Source organism: Dermochelys coriacea, chromosome 2, assembly GCF_009764565.3.
Source record: "Dermochelys coriacea isolate rDerCor1 chromosome 2, rDerCor1.pri.v4, whole genome shotgun sequence".
Lineage (NCBI taxonomy): Eukaryota > Metazoa > Chordata > Testudines > Dermochelyidae > Dermochelys > Dermochelys coriacea.
The window spans coordinates 192,637,526-192,662,639 of record NC_050069.1 but is presented as its reverse complement, the minus strand read 5'-3'; the positions used below and the strand labels follow the sequence as shown (position 1 = coordinate 192,662,639).

At 41.2% G+C, this 25,114-nt stretch overlaps 1 protein-coding gene across 2 annotated transcripts in view; it reads left to right on the top strand.

The window, feature by feature from the left end:
* Nucleotides 1-25,114, top strand: part of COL6A6 (collagen type VI alpha 6 chain) — a 110,443-nt gene that overhangs the window by 76,947 nt on the left and 8,382 nt on the right. For both annotated transcript variants that reach the window (XM_038389605.2, XM_038389604.2), the window contains exons 29-34: nt 1,998-2,060; nt 3,217-3,252; nt 3,357-3,393; nt 4,401-4,412; nt 15,025-15,518; nt 19,003-19,099. In XM_038389605.2, coding sequence (XP_038245533.1) covers nt 1,998-2,060; nt 3,217-3,252; nt 3,357-3,393; nt 4,401-4,412; nt 15,025-15,518; nt 19,003-19,099 — 739 coding nt within the window. The remainder of the gene's footprint in view (nt 1-1,997; nt 2,061-3,216; nt 3,253-3,356; nt 3,394-4,400; nt 4,413-15,024; nt 15,519-19,002; nt 19,100-25,114) is intronic.

The window sequence follows — 25,114 nt, the reverse complement described above, 5'->3', positions numbered from 1 at the left end:
GCTGGAAAGCTTGTCTCTCACCAAGAGAAGTTGGTTCAATAAAAGATATTACCTCGCCCCCCTTGTCTGTCTTTGGATCTAGAACTAGATAAGTTCATAGAGGATAGGTCCATCAATGGCTATTAGCGAGGATGGGCAGGAATGGTATCACCAGCCTCTATTTGCCAGAAACTGGGAATGGGTGACAGGATGAATCACTTGATGATTATCTGTTCTGTTCATTCCCTCTGGGACACCTGGCATTGGCCACTGCCAGAAGACCCATACTGGCTAGATAGACCACTGGCCTGATCCAGTGTGGCCATTCTTTTGTTCTTATGACCAATGGCAACCTGAATAATTTACACTCAAAGACTGGTGTAGCACAGAACCGGCTCCAAATCAGGGAAACACAATGTCTAATTATTTTATAGAAATCCTGTAGAGGGCTGATGATATGGGGAAGGTGGCGGAGTGGGCTGGGGCATATTTTGTTGCTGTTTTTACTGGCTGAGACATTAACATTTCTTATTGTATTATGCGCCTTATGAATAGTAAGTTTAATTTTTTCAGGGTTGCTAGAGCTCGTATAAGTGATTTTTATATTTTAAATTGTAATTATAAATGAGTTACTTCAGAGTTACTAGTTTGAAAGAGTCTGATAGATGGCCAAGTCTTCTTCATTTAATAGGCCAAGGTAAACAAAACACTTCTTTTGGGGTAATTGTTTCCTGTTTAACTGTGTTTTCAGCTCCTCTGACAAAGGAAGGGCAAAGTCATAGTAGTAGTTTGTATTATAAGTTAGCCATGCAAACTACTCACCTTTTTCAACTCTTGTTTTTGTAGTTATCACACTCTGACCTGTTCCCCGCCCCCCTCACTTCAGCCTAATCTTGCTCCCTGTGAAATCAGACTTTTGCCTTTAACTTCAATGGGAGCCGAATTTTTTTTTTGGTACATGTAAAATATTATTGATTAGATATTACACGTGATATGGTGCCCATTATCCATTAATTTCTAACACAGGGTAAAATTTTCAAAGGCATCTGTGTGATTTAGGAACCTCAGTCCCATTGAAAGTCAGTGAAACCTTATACTCCCAAAGAACTTAGAGCCTTATGAAAATTTTTCCAACAGATTATTAATAAACCAGGAGAGGCAGCATGCCATTGGGGTTATAAATGTATACGTTGTGCTAGGGTAGTTTAATTGATAGCACCCTCACTTCTGGGCCAGAAGAAGCTTTTCTGAGGTACAGTCAGTTCCCTTGCCAAGGGCTAGGTCCTTGGTCATGTTAAGGTCACTGTCCACTGCTGGAGCTGTGCAATATGACCTTAAAATGGTGTTCAAATGGTGTGCCAGCATGGGAGGAGAACCTTGGACCAGCATAGCTGGCTTTACTTCCACTGTACTCACCCCTCTGGTGCAGAGGTTGTGTCAGGGATGGTTAAAATTGGTTAGGGGAGCATAACTAGGGCTTGAGGGAGTGGGACACTTTTATGTAGCACCTCCTATCCAAAGATATCAAAGCACTTTACAAATCTGAATGAATTTAGCCTCAGTGTCTTTGTGAGGTGTAGGCAGGCAGGCAAGTGTTGTTGTTCCCATTTTATCATGAGGAAACTGAGTCACAGAGAAGTTAAGTGACTTTCCCAAGGTTACCCAAAGAGTCCATAGTAGAGGTGGGAGTAGAATCCCTATCTCCTGAGTCACTGTACAGTAAGCATTGCTAGCATTCAGCATGAACCACCCAACGAAAAGTAGTAGTATGCTGCCATCCTATTTTTTTCCTTTTAACAATGGTTATATGTGAAAATATACAGGGCCTGATTCTCTTCTCACCAAGCTATAAATCAGGAGTATATCCATGGAATTGAATGGAGTTAAACTGGTATAAAACTGGCATTAATAAAATGGAGATCTGGGTCCTAGAGTAGAGAAGTAAGCAATAATATCATAACTGCTGTATATACCATTTGTAGATTGTCTGTCTGTCTAATTTATGCCAATGTTTCCAGGGTATTGCAGGTTATCCTGGTGAGAAGGGAATTCCAGGAGGCAGGGGACCTCTAGGACCCAGGGTATGAATTGACCACATGAAGTGTATATAATTTTATTTGCATGAAAAGGTACTCCCTTTACATTGAAGGTGAGGATAGGTGATTTTTTTTCCCTGTCTCAGGCTACAGTATGCGTTCAATAGTCTAAATCATTAATACACTCACATTTTGGGGTGTTGGAGGTAGGTATCTTGTAAGCTGCTTGGTTATGTCACTTTGAAAATGCTAATTCTATATTTTCAATATGCAATATGAAAATAAGTTTGTGTGTTTGTTTATCAAATTATGTTACAATACTTTGAACTAAAATTCTAAGGGTCAGATTTTCAGAAAAAAGATACCCAAAGTCTATGCATGTAATTGTGTGTCTAAATTTTCACTCTACTGCAACTGAGAGCACAAATCAGGTATTTGCCTGTGCAAATGATTATTTAGATGCCCAAATCTAATTTTGCATGCAAATCTAGACAAGTATTTAAATGCCTAATTGAACTTAAAATGTAGTTGCAACCTCTTTTCATTTGGACCTTGGGGCTCTCCTGAAAACTGGCAATTAAAGAACAACACATGTGTTGCAATATTTTTTTTAAATTAGGAACATATATCTGGATTTTGGAATCTTTTCTAGCCATGTCTGAAGTTTGCAGCTTATGGCTGTTTTCAGAGAGTGTTTTGTAATCACAGGCTGGAATTAAAAGATCCCAATAAAAGTGAGCTGAGATTTCACTCATCTCAGAAATTGAACCTGGACTCCACTCAAATCTAATTTTTGTTTGTAATCATTATTGCTGCATATGCCCAAGTAATGTCACACAAAGATATATTGGACTTATGCTTACGGGCAGCAACATTACACCTGATTTTTTCAAAGGTGCTAAGCACTTGGATTCCCATATATATTAATTATTTATTCATTCTTCTCTCTCTCCCCAAACCCAATTAAAATAAAATTAACTTGTTCTGTTTCTGTTTGGTTATCATGATTCCACCATTCTGGAACTTAAATTGCCAGCATACCACAATACATATTAAATGAATAGAGAGAAAATATACAGTACAGTCAAGTTCTGGTATGATTGTCTTGTTGTACAAGACATTCTCGCTGTTGAATTATTTAAATTATCCAGACAGTTGAAAGCTTTAAATTATCTTGTAATCTACAATCTTGTTCTTATAGGGCACTAAAGGAACAATGGGATTGCCCCCTTTTCCCGTATGTATCTCTGGCATGTTCTACATTCAGTATACATTTAGAAATAAACCACTTCATCAGCTAAGAATTGCTTTCTTTCTCTTTGTTTTGTTTGTGTTCTGCAGCCATGTGAACTCATTGACTATGTGCGCAGACACAGCCGTAAGTACTGTATCTTGCTTTATAAAATTGCATCACCCAAAGAGTCAGCACTTGAAGTGATATTTTAGGGAAAGAAAATCAAGTTCCTCCGACCACTTATTTTTCAATTTACAGACTTAATGGCCATTTACATGCAAAAGAGAGTAACTGCTTGACAAGTAAACAACCTTCATTTCAGAGAGTATTTTTAGCTCACAGTAGATCCTTTTTATGAGGCTGTTTTAGCTGTGTTTGTACCATGTACTAAGTGAATCGGTAAACATTTATTGATTCTAGTAATCAGTCAGTAACTCTGCATGATCATTTCTAACATGCTTCTCTGATTGCCTTTGAAAGTTTAAAAATTACAAAACAAACAAAAAACCCTCTTTTGAAATATAAGACTATTTTAAATGGCAATAGCTGTTATAGGGATCTGTGTTCCCTTTCTTATGTATAAAATAGCCTTCATGGAAATTAAGTGCTGGGGCACTTGGAAAGGGCTAGTGTCTATATGAATAATGAAGGTGCCCCGAGTGCCCTTAAGGGAAGATAAGTAAGTGATTTACATAAAATAATGTAATTTAATCTTAAATACAGATTATGGACCCTTACTCATGTGACTAATCTTGATCTTCAGTGAAAGTTCAGATGAGCTGAGCTAGGCTAAGCAAAGAATATTTGGGAAAACATTAGAATGTTTCAGTCCAGTGTCTCGAACATGGAATTTGTCGAAACAAAGTCAGGAGTCTGGATCATTGCTGAGTTGCATCTATTTCTCTAAACGCTGTTAGAAACCAGGGACCATAGAAATCTACAATAAGAACATGCAATGCAAATTCAGGGACAGAAGTTGAACTCCCTGTTCACCTAACAACTTCCACTGAAACCAATGAGTGTTTTGCATGCACAGGGAATGCTGTGAAATTATAGATGTGCAATCCATGACACTACATGTTTTCTTTTTTAAAGAGATTTTAGGATTGTTTTAAAAACATGCTATATAATTTTTTCCCTTTTTTGTTTAGCTTGTTGGCAGGGTGAGTACTGTTTGTTTATTATTACATTGTTTTAACTAAAATCTTAATGTATCAATGTGTCTGGGAAGGTGGTTTAGGTAAAGACCTCACTTTTGATCTGGAGTATCAGTTTTGATCTGGAGTTTCACTTCTTTAAGCTCCCCACCTGCTGATAGATCAGCCACTGTTTGTCTCTGGCTAACTAAGCGGAACAACTGTAGTTCTGCAATTCTGTAAAGAGAGCATGCATCTCATTCCCTCCCATCATATCACTACTTCTTAATTTGTCAATAGGCTACCCTTTCTGCTTTATTTCCTCATTGATAGCTTGTCCCTGAGCATGCTGTACTGTTGCAGATTTTAAAATAAATATTCACCCTGCTTTACCTCTATTTTTGAGAACTTCCTGTCAGATAATGCTGGCTATGTGAATCCCCATTACTTAATATTGTATCAGCAGAGTTCAGTAACTAGATAAGACAACATAAACTAGAGTTCAGTTGATCCCTGTCTATCTTGATATCTTGCTATCCAGCTACAGCCAGAAAAAAACAAGAAAATAACACTTAGCTCCTGGCCCTGTGTCCTTCTGAGTTATTATAGTTCCTTTGTTACCTGATTTTGAGAGGTTCTGAACATCTGCATTTCCATTCAATGCAGTGGGAGATGTGGATGATCAGGACCTCTGAAATGTAGGCCATTACTGTAAAGATACTTATGGTGCATCTCTCTGGATTACTTGTCTTTTAACCACTAAAACATCAAATTATGTCACTTACCCTCTAGCCCTCACATGAATAACTTTTGTCATGTGAGCTATCCAATTGACTATAAAAGTTTTACTTCTGTGGCTCTTTGAGGTTTACTCACGTTTGTGGGAATTGCAGGATGATTTTGCCTTAAAACTTAATTCATCTTCGTCAATATCTGATGAAGTACTTAGCATCTGAGGCAACTTTGCAAATATACTTTTGAGGGGAAATCCCTTGGGAAAACCTACCCCATTGTTTTCTTCTCCTCTCACTCCCAGAAGTTCTCATTGGCCTTCTCGGAGTGCTACTTTTATACTCACAATTTTCAAGGCCCTGCATTGAGTCCCCCACTGTGGGATAAAGAGGATTGGACATGTGATCAGAAAGGGGCTATCAGTGCTTCTCTTTAACGGGTCAGAGTGATTGTTGTGTGTTGTGATTGCTGCGTCCAGAGCAGGAATGAGAAACCAGTATTCTTCCTTTAATCAAGAATTTCTTCACATTGAGTGTCGCCTTGACAACAATTCACACTTATAAATTTGCTGTCCTCACAGTCTGCATATATTTGCAGTTTCAGATGTACTGAAGTTGGTAGGATCATGCACTGAACCAAAAAGGATATATTCTTTTAGTTTAATTTCCACAAATCTTTTAAGTTTACAGTCCAGTCCATCACTGATTCCCATTGTATGAATATTTTCATCTTATATTCTCATGGCCTTTTCTTGTATGTTTCTGATTTGCTTCTTGGTGTATTAGCATCCTCAATCCTTTGCATCATTTGTCTTCGATAGTGGTAAAGCCCCCATATAGCTAATCTCCTGCAACTTTACTTTTACAAATTCCAAAGCAGTATATAGTCTTCTTTTGTATATTTTATTTCTCTTATATCTTTGTCTTGTTGCTTTTCCTGTGTTGATCTCGCTCCTTTTTTTTGTTTTTCTGGTTTCTTAAGGACACAGACAGGGTCCACTCCCTACACATTCCAGTGTTGCCTCACTTCTTCAAACTGAAGAAGTTTGAAGTTTGAATTTTGTTCTGACTCTGACATATTCAGGGTACAATCCAGACTAACGAGTAGCTGTGTCACCCCTACCCTCTAACCTGGGATGCCCTTTACAATGTTTGACTGCTCACAAACAGCCTCCAGCATGGAAGCCACTCCCAGCTATGTCTGTGTGTTGCAGCCAAACAGATGCACCTTGACTCTTACCAGCCTTAGTTATACTGCAGGGTGATCCCTAAACACCCCCAGTCTTAGACTTTTCCCCTGGAAATGTATGTCCTGTACTGTCCAGCCCACTCCTGCACAATAGAAATTTATGTATAGTCTGTTGTTGCTTTAATAGAAATAATATGCACTTAACTTGCCATCTCAAATGGCATTTAAAACACAGGATTAAATAAAACAAATGTATTAACTACAAAGAGAGAGATTAAGTGAATACAAGAAATGAGGCATAAAAATCAGAAATGGTCACAAGAAAATAAAGTTCAAATGCTACTGCTGCCTAACTTAACAAACTCTATCAAATTCAAGCAAAGTTTCTCATCATATGCTTTCAACAGTCTTACTGACCAAACTTAGTAGGTCAGGACCCCTTCTCCAGTTCCATGAATGCTTCTTTTGTAACTTCTGGTACCGTGAATGTGTCTTGGGGCGTTTGTTCCTCTTTTTTATAGTTTTCAGAGTATTAGTCTGTATTCACAAAAAGAAAAGAAGTACTTGTGGCACCTTAGAGACTAACAAATGTATTTGAGCATAAGCTTTCGTGAGATCCGATGAAGTGAGCTGTAGCTCACAAAAGCTTAAGCTCAAATAAATGTGTCAGTCTCTAAGGTGCCACAAGTACTCCTTTTCTTTTTTATAGTGTTAATCTCATTCTTGAAAAACATTTCCAGCTGAGATTCAGGAGACAGAGTCTATGGAGGACATTCCCTGCTGTGCTTTCCTCACCTTTCTGATCGCTCGATGACTCTGACTGCTTAAACGCAAATTAAGCAGAGCACATATTCCTTTGTTTGAGACAGACCTGTATGCCAACCTCAGTTTGGAACATGTGTTAATAATGCCATACAGTGGAATCTTATAACTTCAAATACAATGTTGCCACACATATTTTATCAGGATAATAATGACCAGCGAATTGTGAGTTTTCAAATGATACCTCACAAGGCATACTTCATACGAAGATTGTTACAATACAGCATAGGGTGTGGACAAGGGGCTATATTCTGTCACATTTCCCTTCCCCAGCCCTCCATATTTGTTCTTATCTTCACCCCCTTCCACTCCTCCTTGCTATTTTACATCACACTCCCCAAAAAAATCCCCAACCTTATCAAACCGTAGTTTGTCCCTCAGTGTTCTGATCTTGATTTACTTTTCTGCATTTGCCTTCCCTCAAGATCTATTTCAGTTCCATGACTTTATGGACTAACCTCCAAGTCTTTGACGCACTCCATTCCTGATCCACACCCCATTAAAAAGCTATCTTGCTTTCTACAGTTAATTCCAGCCAAGTTACCTCATCACTCATTGGTGATAGATTAATCATAGAAATGTAGTGCTGGAAGGGATCTTGAAAGGTCATCTAGTCCAGCCTCCTGCACTGAGGCAAGACCATACCTGACAGGTGTTTGTCTAATCTGTTCTGAAAATTCTTCCATGATGGGAATTCCACAATCTCAACAATCCTTATGCTGTAGTTAGAAAGTTTCTTTTCTAATACCTAACCTAAATCTCCCTTACTGCAGATTAAGCCTATTATTTATTGTCCTACCTTCAGTGGACATGGAAAATAATCGATCACCATCCTCTTTATAACAACCCTTAATATATTTTAAGACTTTTACAGGTCCCCCATCAGTCTTCTTTTCTCAAGACTAAACATGTCCAGTTTTTAACCTTTCCACATAGGTCAGCTTTTCTAAACCTTTTATCAGTTTTGTTGCTCTTCTCTGGACACACTCTCTAATTTGTCCACATCTTTCTTAAAACATGGTGCCTAGAATCGGATGCAGTACTCCTGCTGCAGCTTCACCAGTGTCAAGTAGAGCAGGACAATTACTTTGTGTGCCTTACATATGACACTCCTGTTAATATATCCCAGAATATTAGCCTTTTTTGCAACTGCATCACATTGTTAACTCATTCAATTTGTGATCCAGTATCACCCCCTTATCCTTTTCAGTAGTACCACCACCTAGCCAGCTATTTCTCATTTTGTAACTGTGTATTTTATTTATCCTAAGTGTAGTACTTTGCACATGTCTTTATTGTATTTCATCTAGTTAATTTCAGACTAATTCTCCAATGTATCATAGTCATTTTGAATTTGAATCCTGTCCTCCAAAGTGCTTTCAACCCCTCCTAGCTTGGTGTCATCTGCAAATTTTATAAGTATAACCTAAGCTTCACTCCATTGTCCAAGTCATTTAATGAAAACGTTGCATAGTGCTGGATCTATGTCAGACCTCTGCATGACCCCAACTAGATAAGTCTCCCCACTTTGACTGTGGACCATTGACAACTATTCTTTGAATAGAGTCTATCAACTAGTTGTGTACCCACCTTTTAATAATTTATTTAAACCATATTTCCCTAGCTTGCTTATGAGAATGTCATGTGGGACTGTGTCAAAAGCCCTACTAAAATCAAGATATATCTTGTCTACTGCTTTCCACCTATTCACTAGGCTAGTAACCCTGTCAAAGAAGAAAATTATGTTTTTTAGGTATGATTTGTTCTTGACAAGTCTATGTTGGCTATGATTTATAATCCTGTTATCCTCTAGGTGCTTACAAATTGATTGTTTAATAATTTGTTCCAGTATCTTTCCTGATATTGAAATTAGGTCTATAATTCCCTGGATCTTCTTTGTTCCCCTTTTTAAAGATAAGTGCTACGTTTGCCCTTCTCCAGCCCTCTGGGACCTCACCCAGATTCCATGAGTTCTTAAAGATAATCACTAATGGTTCCAAGATTCCTTCAGCCTAGTTCCTTAAGTACCATAGGGTGAATTTCATCAGGCCCTGCTGACTAGAATACATATTCCTTATCTAAATATTATTTAACTTGTTCTTCCCCTATTTTGGCTTGTGTTCCTTCCCCCTTGTTGTTGATATTAATTGTGTTAAGCATCTGGTCACAGTTTACCTTTTTAGAGAAGACTGAAGCAAAACAGGCATTAAACATCTCAGCCTTGATGCCATTCAGCTACTAGCTCTTTTTCATAGCTAAGTAAAGGGCCTATACTTTCCTTCATCTTTCTCTTCTCCTAATGTATTGTTAGAACCTCTTGTTATTGCCTTTTTATGTCCCTTGTACATTTTGTGCCTTAGGGTATGTCTACACTATGAAATGAGGTCTAATTTATAGAAGTCGGTTTTGTAGAAAGTGTTTTTATACAGTCGAGTGTGTGTGTCCCCACACAAATACTCTAAGTGCATGTAGTCAGTGGAGTGTGTCCACAGTACCGAGGCAACCATCGACTTCTGGAGCTTTGCACTGTGGATAGCTATTCCACAGTTCCTGCAGTCTCCACCGCCCATTTGAATTCTGGGTAGAAATCCCAGTGCCTGATGGGCTAAAACATTGTCGCGGGTGGTTCTGGGTACATATCGTCAAGCCCCCGTTACCTCCCTCCCTCCGTAAAAGCAAGGGCAGACAATCGTTTTGCACCTTTTTTCTTGAGTTACCTGTGCAGACGTCATACCACGGCAAGCATGGAGCCCACTCAGATCACTTTGGCAATTAGGACCACATTAAACATCTCACACATTATCCAGCAGTATATGCAGCACCAGAACCTGGCAAAGCGAAACCAGGCGAGTCGGCGACATCAGCGCAGTTACGAGATTGATGAGGACATGGACACAGACTTCTCTCAAAGCACGTGCCCTGGCAATGTGGGCATCATGGTGCTAATGGGGCAGGTTCATGCGGTGGAACGCCGATTCTGGGCCCGGGAAACAAACTCAGACTGGTGGGACCGCATAGTGTTGCTGGTCTGGGATGATTCCCAGTGGCTGCGAAACTTTCGCATGCGTAAGAGCACTTTCATGGAACTTTGTGACTTGCTTTCCCCTGCCCTGAGGCACAAGAATACCAAGATGAGAGCAGCCTTCACAGTTGAGAAGCTAGTGGCAATAGCCCTGTGGAAGCTTGCAATGCCAGACAGCTACCGATCAGTCGGGAATCAATTTGGAGTGGGCAAATCTACTGTGGGGGCTGCTGTGATGCAAGTAGCCAACACAATCAAAGATCTGCTGATATCAAGGGTAGTGACCCTGGGAAATGTGCAGGTCATAGCAGATGGCTTTGCTGCAATGGGATTCCCTAACTGTGGTGGGGCCATAGATGGAACCCATATCCCTATCTTGGCACCGGAGCATCACGGCAGCGAGTACATAAACCGCAAGGGGTACTTTTCAATAGTGCTGCAAGCACTGGTGGATCACAAGGGACGTTTCACCAACATCAACGTGGGATGGCCGGGAAAGGTACATGATGCTCGCATCTTCAGGAACTCTGGTCTGTTTCAAAAGCTGCAGGAAGAGACTTTCTTCCCAGACCAGAAAATAACTGTTGGGAATGTTGAAATGCCTATAGTTATCCTTTGGGACCCAGCCTACCCCTTAATGCCATGGCTCATGAAGCCATACATAGGCAGCCTGGAGAGTAGTCAGGAGCTGTTCAACTACAGGCTGAGCAAGTGCAGAATGGTGGTAGAATGTGTATTTGGACGTTTAAAAGCGCGCTAGCGCAGTTTACTGACTCGGTTAGATTTCAGCAAAACCAATATTCCCACTGTTATTACTGCTTGCTATGTGCTCCACAATATCTGTGAGAGTAAGGGGGAGACGTTTATGGTGGGGTGGGAGGTTGAGGCAAATCCCCTGGCTGCTGCTTACGCACAGCCAGACACCAGGGCGGTTAGAAGAGCACAGGAGGGTGCGGTGCACATCAAAGAAACTTTGAAAACCAGTTTCATGACTGGCCAGGCTACGGTGTGAAAGTTCTGTTTGTTTCTCCTTGATGAAATCCCCCACCCCTTGATTCACTCTACTTCCCTATAAGCTAATCACCTTCCCCACCTCCCTTCGATCACTGCTTGCAGAGGCAATAAAGTCATTGTTGCTTCACATTCATGCATTCTTTATTAATTCATCACACAAATAGGGGGATAATTACCAAGGTAGCTCAGGAGGGGTGGTGGAGGAGGGAAGGACAAGGCCACACAGCTCTTTAAAACTTTAAAACTTATTGAATGCCAGCCTTCTGTTACTTGGGCAATCCTCTGGGGTGGAATGGCTGGGTGATCAGAGGCCCCCGCACCGCATTCTTGGGCGTCTGGGTGAGGAGGCTATGGAACTTGGGGAGGAGGGAGGTTGGTTACACAGGGGCTGTAGTGACGGTCTGTGCTCCTGCTGCCTTTCCTTCAGCTCAACCATACGCTGGAGCATATTAGTTTGATCCTCCAGCAGCCTCAGCATTGAATCCTGCCTCCTCTCATCACGCCGCCGCCATCTTTCAACTTCAGCCCTCTCTTCAGCCCGCCACTTACCCTCTTCTGCCCGCCACCTTTCCTCCCGGTCATTTTGTGCTTTCCTGCACTCTGACATTGTCTGCCTCCACACATTCGTCTGTGCTCTGTCAGTGTGGGAGGACAGCATGAGCTCAGAGAACATTTCATCGCGAGTGCGTTTTTTTCGCCTTCTAATCTTCACTAACCTCTGGGAAGGAGAAGATCCTGTGATCCTTGAAACACATGCAGCTGGTGGAGGAAAAAAAAAGGGACAGTGGTATTTAAAAAGACACATTTTTATGGAACAATGGGTACACTCTTTCATGGTAAACCTTGCTGTTAACATTACATACATAACACATGTGCTTTCGTTACAAGGTCGCATTTTGCCTCCCCCCACCACGTGGCTAACAGCGTGGAACATTTCTGTTCAGCCATAGGCAAACAGCCCAGCAGGAACGGGCACCTCTGAATGTCCCCTTAAGAAAAGCACCCTATTTCAACCAGGTGACCATGAATGATATCACTCTCCTGAGGATAACACAGAGAGATAAAGCACGGATGTTATTTGAACGCCAGCAAACATACACTGCAATGCTTTGTTCTACAATGATTCCCGAGTATGTGCTACTGGCCTGGAGTGGTAGTGTCCTACCATGGTGGATGGAATAAGGCTGCCCTCCCCAGAAACCTTTTACAAAGGCTTTGTGAGTACATTCAGGAGAGCCGCGAATGCCAGGGCAAATTAATCATTAAACATGCTTGCTTTTAAACCATGTATAGTATTTTAAAAGGTACACTCACCAGAGGTCCCTTCTCCGCCTGGCGGGTCCAGGAGGCAGCCTTGGGTGGGTTCGGGAGGTACTGGCTCCAGGTCCAGGGTGAGAAACAGTTCCTGGCTGTCGGGAAAACTGGTTTCTCTGCTTGTTTGCTGTGAGCTATCTACAACCTCATCATCGTCTTCCTCATCCCCAAAACCTGCTTCTGTGTTGCCTCCATCTCCATTGAAGGAGTCAAATAACACGGCTGAGGTAGTGGTGGCTGAACCCCCTAAAATGGCATGCAGCTCATCATAGAAGTGGCACGTTTGGGGCTCTAACCCGGAGCGGCCATTCGCCTCTCTGGTTTTCTGGTAGGCTTGCCTCAGCTCCTTAAGTTTCACGCAGCACTGCTTCGGATCCCTGTTATGGCCTCTGTCGTTCATGCCCTAGGAGACTTTCACAAATGTTTTGGCATTTTGAAAACTGGAATGTAGTTCTGATAGCACGGATTCCTCTCCCCATACATGTAAACCATGTATAGTATTTTAAAAGGTACACTCACCAGAGGTCCCTTCTCTGCCTGGCGGGTCCAGGAGGCAGCCTTGGGTGGGTTCGGAAGATACTGGCTCCAGGTCCAGGGTGAGAAACAGTTCCTGGCTGTCAGGAAAACTGGTTTCTCTGCTTGTTTGCTGTGAGCTATCTACAACCTCATCATCGTCTTCGTCATCCCCAAAACCTGCTTCTGTGTTGCCTCCATCTCCACTGAAGGAGTCAAATAACACGGCTGAGGTAGTGGTGGCTGAACCCCCTAAAATGGCATGCAGCTCATCATAGAAGTGGCACGTTTGGGGCTCTAACCCGGAGCGGCCATTCGCCTCTCTGGTTTTCTGGTAGGCTTGCCTCAGCTCCTTAAGTTTCACGCAGCACTGCTTCGGATCCCTGTTATGGCCTCTGTCCTTCATGCCCTAGGAGACTTTCACAAATGTTTTGGCATTTTGAAAACTGGAATGTAGTTCTGATAGCACGGATTCCTCTCCCCATACAGCAATCAGATCCCATATCTCCCGTTCGGTCCATGCTGGAGCTCTTTTGCGATTCTGGGACTCCATCATGGTCACCTCTGCTGATGAGCTCTGCATGGTCACCTGCAGCTTGCCACACTGGCCAAACAGGAAATTGAAATTCAAAAGTTCGCGGGCCTTTTCCTATCTACCTGGTCAGTGCATCTGAGTTGAGAGCGCTGTCCAGAGCGGTCACAATGGAGCATTCTAGGATAGCTCCCAGAGGCCAATACTGTCTAATTGCATCCACAGTACCCCAAATTCGACCCAGCAAAACCGATTTCAGTGCTAATCCCCTTGTCGGGGGTGGAGTAAGGAAATCGATTTTAAGAGCCCTTTAAGTCAAAAAAAAGGGCTTCGTCATATGGACAGGTGCAGGGTTAAATCAATTTAATGCTGCTAAATTCGACCTCAACGCCTAGCGTAGACCAGGGCTTAACCTTTCTGATTTTGTCTCTACTTGCTTGCGCTATTCTTTTGTATTAATCCTTAGTAATTTGTCCATGTTTCCACTCTTTGTAGGATTCCTTTTTGATTGTCAGACTATTAAAGAGCTCCTCATGGAGCCATATTGTCCTCTTATTATTCTTCCTTCTTTCCTTTGCATGAGGATAGTTTGCTGTTGCTCCTTCAATGCCATCTCTTTGAGAAACTTCTGTTTCACAGCTCTCCTGTGAACTCTTTTAGCCCTTAAATTTTCTTCCCACGGAACCTTACCTACCAGTTCTCTTCATTTGTTAGTCATTTTGGTGTTTCTCTTTTCTCTGAGTTTTCTCTTATGTTACAACAACCTTTGGGTACCATCATGGTCCTCTTTATGGCCCATACCATGAGCTTAGATTACCATTTCCTTTCTGTTCACTAGCTTTATTTTCAGCTGTCTTCCTGAACGTCATGTGCCTCTACTACCATTTGGAGCCACTAAACACACTGAAATCTATTTAATCATAGAAGTACCCCATGCTTTTCCAAGGCTTAGTGTTGCATTTAAGTAAAGTACAATAGACATGGTAGGACCCATTGTGCCTGATGAGCATGGAGCTGGGGGCAATACAGAACCACGTACCACCGGGAGTGCTCCAGGAGTGTTTGTGTCTCAGGAAACGCAATCCCTTCTGGACCTTCCAGACAGGAAGGGAAGTGCTCCATAATCCCCCCCTCTGTACCCCTCCAGTTTTGCTAACCTGTATGTGGCATGGGAGGGGGCAAGACTATGACTTTGGCTTCTCCCTGCCCCTCCCTTCCTCCCTGTTCGAAGGAGTACAGGGACTGCAATTGTGTCCAGCACACGCACTCCTCTGAAAAAGTCTGAAAAAGTGCAATGTCTGAAAAAGTCTCATTGCATTCCTGAACTGTGCTCCAGCACCACCTGCCCTTGTATCATTTTCTGTAGAGTGAGTCCCTAGATGGCATGCAACATTACATCGGGCTATCTAGGGAAAGTAAAATTAAATAGTTATTAATCACTTTAAAATAGTTTGCATTTTTTATCTTGTGTGATTTGTATAACAACTGTTTTTATCTTCTAGAAAAACCGGAATGCCCAGTATATCCAACGGAACTAGTGTTTGCTTTGGAAATATCCCAGGATGTCACATCCCAGTTATTTGAAAGAATGAGAGAGATTGTAATATCAGTAGTGAATGCCACCAAAATTAGGAACAGCAACTGCCCAGTGGGAGCTAGAGTTGCTGTTGTGTCCTACAGTTCCAATACGCGTTATCTGATCCGCTTCTCCGAGTTCTACAACAAGAATCAGCTCCTCAACAAACTTAATAATCTGTCTTATGAGAGATCCTCAAGTGAACGGGATATTGCCAGAGCAATGAAATTCGTTGCCAAGAATGTTTTCAAACGAACTCGCCAAGGTCCTAATGTGAGAAAAGTAGCAGTGTTTTTCAGCAATGGGCCATCTGCAGACGAATTTTCTATTAACACAGCAGTTCTGGAGTATGCTGCATTTGATATTGTTCCAGTAGTTCTCGCTTTTAATGATGTTCCCCTCCTCAGTCGTGCTTTTGCGGTAAGAACTCCACGAACGTTTTCTTTTTGATGTTCAGTAACAAGACTTTGTATTTCACAGCTTTCAAAACATAGTGGGTCGCATTCGTCCTTTGGTGTAACTCCATTATCTTCAATGGAGTTACACCCAGGACAGATCTTGCCCATTGTATTGGTTATTTGTGATCATATATTGGGTCAAATCCTGCAGCATTTACATGAATAGTCCTTATTAATGCTAGTGATCCAATTCAAGTCAGTAGACCTACTTCTATAAGGACTATGCATCCTGTAAAAATTGTAGGACTTGGTGCTTAACCAGAGTATTTAATAAATTCAAGAAAACCTGGCCTGATTCTCCACTGCCTTACACCTTACATTGTCTGTCATTTACCCTTGTGCAAAGTGAGTGCAGAATGGCAGCAAAACGGTACCTAACCAGAACAGTGGTGTTTTCCACTCACTCTGCTTGGGGGGTAAATGACGACTACACAAGGGGCAAGGCAGTGGAGAATCAGACCCAGTGTGCTTAAAAACTGTAGGGTTCACTACCAAAGCAATGTGTTTGTGGAACTATTAGCATTTGTGGCAAGGAAATATTTCAAATAACAGTGGTAGAGAGAGCAGGGCATCTTATGAAGAAAAACACTATAATTCTTAATTATGTTTGAGAGGTATCACTGTTGCATAATCTAACAGGGTTGCATACTTGTAGCTGAGGGAATAATTCAGCCTGCAGAATCTGTATTAGCATTGATAGTGTGTGAAATGGAAAGAACCCAAGTTGACTGTCAACAGCTAAGCTGAGTTTGTGGGGTGACAGACAGAAAATATGTCTTCTTGCAAACTTGCAGACTTGGTATGGAAATCACTGAGGCACACTGAATATGGAGACCCACACTTCAGTCATTGTTTTAGGGTAGCAGAGCAATTTCAGCTCTGGATTTAGCAACAGCAACAGATCAAAGAGCAGATCTGTGCAATGTGGCTAGGTTTGCATAGCTGAAGGAAATATAAGTTTTTGGATTTCTATATATTTTTTTCTTATTTTAACAGTCAGTGCAACTTTTATGTTTCTTTAACACAGTTTGGCGCATCTAATGTTACATATAGCTCCTGTTCAGCTAACTTGTTCTGTGATGACATTTCTTGTTACTACAGTACCATTACAGGATAACACTGTCTTAGGCCAAATGCTGATCACATGAGCAAGATGAGCAGGACTCGAGCCCTTACGACGCTCATTACTCGGTGTCTAAAAGTGTGTTCTCTGCTTAGTTGTGCTGCAGTACGTTCTCTGAAGAGAGAGTTCTTTTTGCAGCATTTTTTTGCTGGAAAGAAGAAAAATCAGTTGGAATTTTACAGTTTCAACATTCTGTGCTTTGATGATGTTGTAAAAATTGCATTACAATAAAGCATGTCATGGATTTCCTTGGAAATCCTGTAATCTCTTTCAAGGAGAAAGACTAGAAACTAAACAAAGATATAGTTGAAGACACTATCAAGAGAAATCAGTTTAACAAAGGGATGTGGAGTAGTACGGCCCCTACACAAGGAGCCCTTCTGCAGCAGGGTGCTGTATCTACCTCAGTTTCCCCTTGGAATCCACCTGTGGATAGGAACATTGTCTCTCTCAGCAGAAAATTCAACCCTTTATATTAGTAAAAGGGTCACAGTCCACAGATCACTCATAGTAAAACAGTTCTTCTCAAACCCCCGAAGTTAAACAAGGTTACAACGCAGCAGCTCATCAATCCCATGCAAAGGTCACCATTCCCCAGTCACACAGCCAAGAGTCACTAACCACTCTGTCCCAGTTGCTTTAGCCCCTGTTCCAGGGCCCCACTCTCCAGGGCATTTACCTGGGTATTCCAAGACCCACAACTCTTCTCCCATAGCCCCAAGGAAGGTCTCCTGGGACAGAACTCTCCAAGTGTGCCACTGAGCCAGGCTTCCCTCCCTAAGAGTCCTACCCCGATCAGGAAATATCCCTCCAGAACAACCCCCTTGTTTTGGACTCTGGTTCCTGCAGCCCTCCACTCAGGCTTGCTGCAAGGGAGCTTCCCCTAGTGTTCTACTCTCACAGGCCTCTCTGCCTGTGAACCCTATCCTGGGTTCCCCCCTCCAGCATCAACCCTTCTTGCTTTGAGCTCAGCTTCTCCCAAACAGCCAGGTTTTTCCCCTTCTTCATAGGGGCTTCTGCATGAGCTCTCCTTTAGCTCCACAGAGTTCCCCAGCTCTGGCCAGGTCCCACCACTGACCTCTTGCTCTTTCCAGTGGCTCTCTGTACCGCTCTCCATTGCTGCTGTTTCTCCCTGTCTTTCTCCTCGGACAGCTCACACCTACCCTTCTCTGTCCTTTTCAGTCATTACTCTTGAGCAGCTCTGACTCTCTGGGTCTCTCTCCCCCCTCTAAAGCCAAACTGAGATGCCCTCTTTTAAGCCTAATTCGGGGTCAACTGACCAGTCATAGGTACACTGGCCTCTTCTCTCTTAAAGGGCCAGTGTCAACCTGTGACAGTATTTTTTTTTTTTAATGGCTACAGGTTTTGGCTTTACAGTAATTTAAAGGCATGTTTAAAGGGTGAGAGATGGAAGCATGAAGTAAGAAATCTAGAAATAGGTAGTTGAGGGATACATGGCATGTTTCTTAAATATATCAGACCCAATAGTCTGCCAAATCAGTGTTGGCTAAGAATAAAAATTCCTAAGCAAGCCCAGAAAGTGGGCATAGAATTTTTCTGCAACACTCACTTCTGCCCCTTTTCCCTTCTCCTTTTACATAATAACTTATAGCTTGTGTTACATTACATCAGTGGAAAGAGAACCATTTCAGAATAGAATAAGATGCCCGGTGTCACTGATTCCCAGTTTCAGCATACAGTCCTTTAGCCCCTACATTGAAGTCAATGGGAATTCTGTTCAAGGAGACACTGAAGAACGGGGTCATCACTTCGTAAGGAGTAGCTAGTGTTTGGAAACACTGAATGTAACATTTTTGTTTTGAGAATTATTCTCAATCCATACTTCTGCTCGGAAAACTACAGTATGCAGTGCCTTATTTTTGGACGCTCATCTAAAGTCACACCAGTTTTCTACTGAACTAACTGTGTGTCAGATGAAACACTCCAGTCACACAAGCTAGCTGACGCTGAGATTTGGAACATTCCAGCCCCTATAGAGGGCGAAACTTTAGTATGGAGGTGCCAAGCTGGAGCCCAGCACAAAGACAGACAGAACCCAAATTCATCACTGAAGGGTAGTTGGGAAATTGGAGGTTTCTCTAGAGGTTTTCAGGGTCACTGAAGTTTGTCATGCTAGAGAATATACAAATTTGCTGTTGGTTATGGGTGGCTTAGGGGTTGAATGCCTGACACTTAGGAATGAATGTAATTCTCTATGAATGCCTGATGTGAACACAGTTGTACAGCATTCAAAGAAACTGTTTTAAGGTAAAACTCACCACTTGCCTTCTGCACTAAATCCTTTTATTATTGTTCTGTCTAGATGGATGATACTGGATTCTTCCAGGTAATAAATATTAATCAAGAGAACAGCTATGAGCCATTGTTGGAAACATTTCAGCGCTGCACTCTTTGTTATGGTAAGATCCAGGGTGGATAAAAATCAATGTTTTTAAAAAAATAAAACAAAATAAAATCTGATTTTTTTAATTTAAATCTGATTTTTTTGATAAAATGCTTAAGGGGAAAAAATCTATCTAAAGATAGTTTTAATTAAGATACATTATAGCTCAAAGATACTTCATCATGGAATAGGGATTATAAATTCTAATTCTATAGTATGAGACAATATATTAATGTAAAGTTTAAGGAAAGTTTTTGTAAATGAGTTCCAATAGTTCATGGATTAGGGACCCAATCTTATGGGGTTCCAGGGGTTTCTGTATAGATTATTTAGGTTAATCTTTCTATCTACCCAATGGTACTCAGTGCTCAGTCTAGAAGATACCACCAGAGATGCTTAGTTTTGCAGTTCTCAAACTGTGGCTTTGTGTCTGCAGAGATAACATGCTAGTTAACAGCAAAAATGTTTTTAAATAAATAATATATAGAGGTGAGAAATAACAGACCTCAACCCTATTGTCCCTCTGCAAATTTGTGTACACAGAGTCAATCACTTACCTCTCTCTAAAAGTGCAAAGTTTCAAATACTTCAGTGAATAGAAGACTGTTGGGGGTGGAATAGATCTGGACAAGGAGAAGACATCTGGAGATAAATGTGAGAAGGGAGGGACAGGCAGTAGAAACAAAAGTGAAACTATTTGACCAGAAGTCTTGAGGTCTTTCTGAATGTAGTCTTCATTGATTTGAGATCTACCATACCATTCTCTCACTAGAAGGGAAAATCTATAATGGCAGTAGGCCATAAAAGAGACCCAATTTGGGAATATTTTAAAGAAATTCCTCTACCTGTGGGTAAGACAGGCATGCGTGCAAAATGCAAACAGTGCAACAAAGAAATGCAAGGCCTGGTTGCCCGAATGAAATAACATCATGAGAAGCGTTCCTTCTCAGGAGGAAGCAGAGTTGAAGGTGATGAAAGGAACATGACTGAACATGCAGGATCTTCAGGTTGGTAAACATTTTTTTTTTTAATTTCGTACTTCTTTCTTAAGGACTGCCTGTCTTCCTTCTGGACTATTCTTGAATTCTCATGTTTGAGCAAAAAATATAGTTGTTACTCTACGGTACTATCATTTTAGATGCAGTTGTGATAAAAAATAAATAGCTGAAATAGGGAATCTTCCTTTTACAATTTCACCTTTAAAGTAGTGCTGAGTATCAGTGAATGCAATGATTAATACTAAATGAGCGGTATGGTGGTAATAATTAAATAACTGCATTAACTTATTTTGTTTAGGAGAATCCATCCTCAACATACAGGATTCTGAAGACTCATTTTAGATGCAGTTGTGATAAAAAATAAATAACTGAAATAGGGAATCTTCCTTTTACAATTTCACCTTTAAAGTAGTACTGAGTATCAGTGAATGCAATGATTAATACTAAATGAGCGGTATGGTGGTAATAATTAAATAACTGCATTGACTTATTTTGTTTAGGAGAATCCATCCTCAACATACAGGATTCTGAAGACTCTCCACCTTCAAGATCACCATCACTTTCTACAGTTTCAGAGTTATCTGCCAATGACAGTGTTTCAGTCACATCATGTATGTCACATAGCCACAGTAGATCACCTGTAGCAAAAAAGAAAAAAAAAACTCCATCATCCAGAAACAACCATAGATAAGTTTGTGATAAGAACCAGCAGATGACAAAAAGAGGTAATTGATGAAAAAATTGCCCAGTTTGTTTATGCAACAAACTCTCCGTTCCATATGATTGAGAACCCACACTTCGTTAACATGGTTCAGTCATAAAGACCAGTATACAGTCCACCCAGCAGAGCAGATGTCGCAGGCAAATTGCTGGATAAAGTGTATGAAAGAGAAATTAAGCAGTGTGCAAAAGGTCTAGCACAGGGGTCTTAAACTTCCGGCCCACAGGCCAACTGTGGCCCGAGGAACCTCCCCAATGTGGCCCGCAGGGCTCCAGCAATTTTCGGGCCAGGTCTCTCCCTTGGTCCCGTTGCCACCCCCCACCCGCACATCATCTTAGGCCCCGCCCACCACCGACAGTGCAGCAGAGCTGAGCAGCTTCCTGTGTGCTTGCTCTAGTGGCTGCGGGTCCCTCCCTGTGGCCCTGGGGCAGGGCTGTGCCTCTGCGTGCTGCCCCCGCCCTTAGCACCCCTGCAGACAATGGGAAGCTGTGGGGGTGGTGCCTGGGGGAGCCCCAGGTAAGTGCTGCACCTCCCTCCAAGAGCCTGCACCCCCTTCCCACACACCCCCTCCCGCCCCCAAACTCCCTCCAAGAGCCTGCACCCCTTCCCCCTCCTCCTGCACCAGCACCCAAACTCCATCCCCGAGTCTGTACCCTAGACCCTCTTCCCTGCCCAAACTCCCTCCCAGAGCCTGCACCCCAATCCCCTACCCCAGACCACCTCGCACACCCAAACTCCCTCCCAGAGCCTTAGGCAGGTGGGGGGGGCAGAGTTTGAGAGGCGGGTTCTGGGAGGCATGAGTGACATTATTGGCCCACTGGGAGAATTTGAGGACTGACACTGGCCCTAAGGTAAATTGAGTTTGAGACCCCTGGTCTAGAGGGTGAAATTGTTAACCTGAGTCTTGATGGGTGGAACATTGTCCACAATGATGCTGCTGTATGTGCTTGTGTGACAACAGAAGAAGGGAATGTCTTCCTTACAGAAACAATTGATACATCAGGAAATGCACACACAGCAGAATACTTACAAGAACTAGCAGTAAAAGCTATAACAAACTTGGGGGGGGGGAATTCAAATGTCTAGTACGCAGCTTTGTCACAGGCAATGCTGCAAATGTATCCAAGATGAGAAGAAATTTAGAAGGCAGTGAAGAGAGTCCCAAGCTAATAACATATGGCTGCAGTGCTCATTTGATGCACCTCCTAGCTAAAGACTTCAGTGTTCCAAAAATAAAGGCTAATGTTGAAATTGCAAAATTCTTCTGTAACAACCATTTTGCAGCAGCTGCTCTGAAAAAGTGGAAGGAACCAAGCTAGCTGTCCCACAAGACGTGCAGTGGAACTCAGTAGTGGACTGTTTTGAGCACTACATCAAGAACTGGCCTAATCTGATGACAGTTTGTGAACAAAATCATGAAAAAATAGATGGCACTGTCACAGCCAAAGTTCTCAACATTGGGTTTAAGAGAAATGTTGAACACATGCTGAGTAGCCTGAAGCCTATTTCTGTAGCCTTGAACAAAATGCAGGGAAATGGCTGTTTTATTGCTTTCGCTGTTGAAATTTGGAAGGAACTGAGTGAGATCTTAAAAAAAGAAATATGCAATGACAGAGTTAAATTACAAGCATTATAAAATGAATGGAACAAGCACTATCTCCAGCTCATTTTCTTGCAAATATTCTCCATACTCGGTACCAGGGTCAAACCTTAACTGCTGAAGAAGAGGAGCTGGCTCATCCAGCCATCCACATCCGGCCATCATCCCTCCATAATGCCAACTATAATAAACCTCGGAGCTAAAGATGAACCATTCAAGAAATATATGTTTACTGATGATGTTTTAAAGAAAGTCACCCCAGTGAACTGGTGGAAGTCACTTAAGCACTTGGATTCAGAGACTGTTGAAGTGATAATCTCACTTTTAACAGCCGTAACTTCTTCTGCCAGTGTAGAAAGAATATTTTCTTCCTTTGGACTAATTCATTCCTAATTGAGAAATCATTTGGGACCTGGAAAGGCAGGCAAGCTTGTTTTTCTTTTCCAGATTATGAACAAACAAGAAAACGAAGGTGAAGATGACTGAGTTAGCTGCAGAAGCCAACATTTTAAGTTTCTCATGTTGACCTGGCTGACATAGTCTATTTAATTTTTTTTTTGTTTGTTTTTTAAATATTTCATTTAACTCTTTTAGTTAAAAACAATTTTAACAAAAACAAACCTGATTTTTTAAAAACTTGAATGTTTTTAACTAAATTCAAAAATTCATATGCTTGTTTTGTTAAAATATTATGTGTGCTGTTGAAGAAAAAAATCCAATTATTTTAGTTAAATAAAACAATTTAAATGTCTGTCTGGTGAGGTTCTCCTCCTAATACAGCATGCCAAGAAAATCCTCCAAATATTAATGATTAACCTGTTGAATTGGAGATAGTTCACCTCCCAATGACTTCATAAATAGCTGCTTCAATTACCTTTGGTAAATGAAATAACCAAACAATCATTCATTTTCTGATATAGCTGTAAAACTAATCTGAAAAGTTTTCAAAATAAATCACTTTAAAAATGTATAGTGTGTACCTTCTAAAAATGAAACCTACATCTATCTCTGAGTTGTGAAGAATATGTATTAAGGTTATAACAACCAACAAGAATGCATTTTTATGTAGAAATCCATGATTAAATCAAGTCTGCCTGACTAGTGATCTAAATCAATTTAATTTAAATCAAATCCACCCTGGTAAGATCCATATATATTAGAAAACAAACACTATTATTTAGTGCTGCCTGGCAAAAAGCCTGAGAGAGACTGGCAAAAGCATTTAGGCAAAGACATTGGTGTTTCAAATAACCACAGCTGAATTTTCTGACTTTATTTCTTCTTCAAGTTAATCCCTACAAGGAGGGAACTTTTCAAGGAGTAGCATGTTGATCATGATTTACAAGCAACTGCTTACCTCAACTATCTGTGTTGCCAAGTTTTTCTTAGGAGGAAATATACTCGAATGCATAAAAATTAGGGTTGTCGATTAATGGCACTTAATTCACGCAATTAACTCAAAAAATAATTGTGATTTAATCACAGTTTTAATCACACTGTTAAACAATAGAATACCAATCAAAATTAAATATTTTAAGATGTTTTTCAACATTTTCAAATATTTTATTTCAGTTTACAACACAGAAGGCAAAGTGTATAGTGTTCACTTTATATTATTATTACAAATATTTGCACTGTAAAAATGATAAAAGAAATTAACCTCATACAAGTACTATAGTGCAATCTCTATAGTGAAAGTGCAATTTACAAATGTAGATTTTTTTTTGTTATATAACTGCACTCAAAACAAAAACAATGTAATAAAACTTTAGAGTCTACAAGTCCACTTAGTCCTACTTCTTGTTCAGCCAATTGCCAAGACAAACAAATTTGTTTACTTTTATGGGACATAATGCTGCCTGCTTTTTATTTACAATGTCACCTGAAAATGAAAACAGGTGTTCTCATGGCACTGTTGTTCAAGGTATTTATGTACCAGATATGCTAACCATTCATAAGCACCTTCATGCTTTCACCACCATTCCAGAGGACGTGCTTCCATGCCAATGATGCTTGTTAAAAAAAATAACGCATTAGTTTAAATTTGTGACTGAACTCCTTGAGGGAGAACTGTATGTCTCCTGCTCCATTTTACCTGCATTCTGCCGTATATTTCATATTATAGCAGTCTCGGATGATGACCCAGCATACGTTCATTTTAAGAACACTTTCACTGCAGATTTCACAAAATGCAAAGAAGGTACCTGTGTGAGATTTCTAAAGATAGCAACAGCACTTGACCCAAGGTTTAAGAATCTGAAGTACCTTCCAAAATCTGAGAGGAACAAGGTATGGAGCATGTTTTCAGAAGTCTTAAAAGAGCAACACTCCGATGCGGAAACTGCAGAACCCAAACCACCAAAAAAGAAAATCAACCTTTCGTTGGTGGCATCTGACTCAGATGATGAAAATGAACGTCCATCAGTCTGCACTGCTTTGGATTGTTATTGAGCAGAACTGTTCATTAGCACGGAAGCATGTATTTTGGAATGGTGGGTGAAGTATGAAGGGACATATGAATCTTTACCACATCTGGCACATAAATACCTTGCGACACTGGCTACAACAGTGCCATGAGAACACCTATTCTCACTTTCAGGTGACATTGTAAACAAGAAGCAGTTTAGGTTGGACATTAGGAAAAACTTCCTAGCTGTCAGAGTTGTTAAGCACTGGAATAAATTGCCTAAGGAGGTTGTGGAATCTCCATCA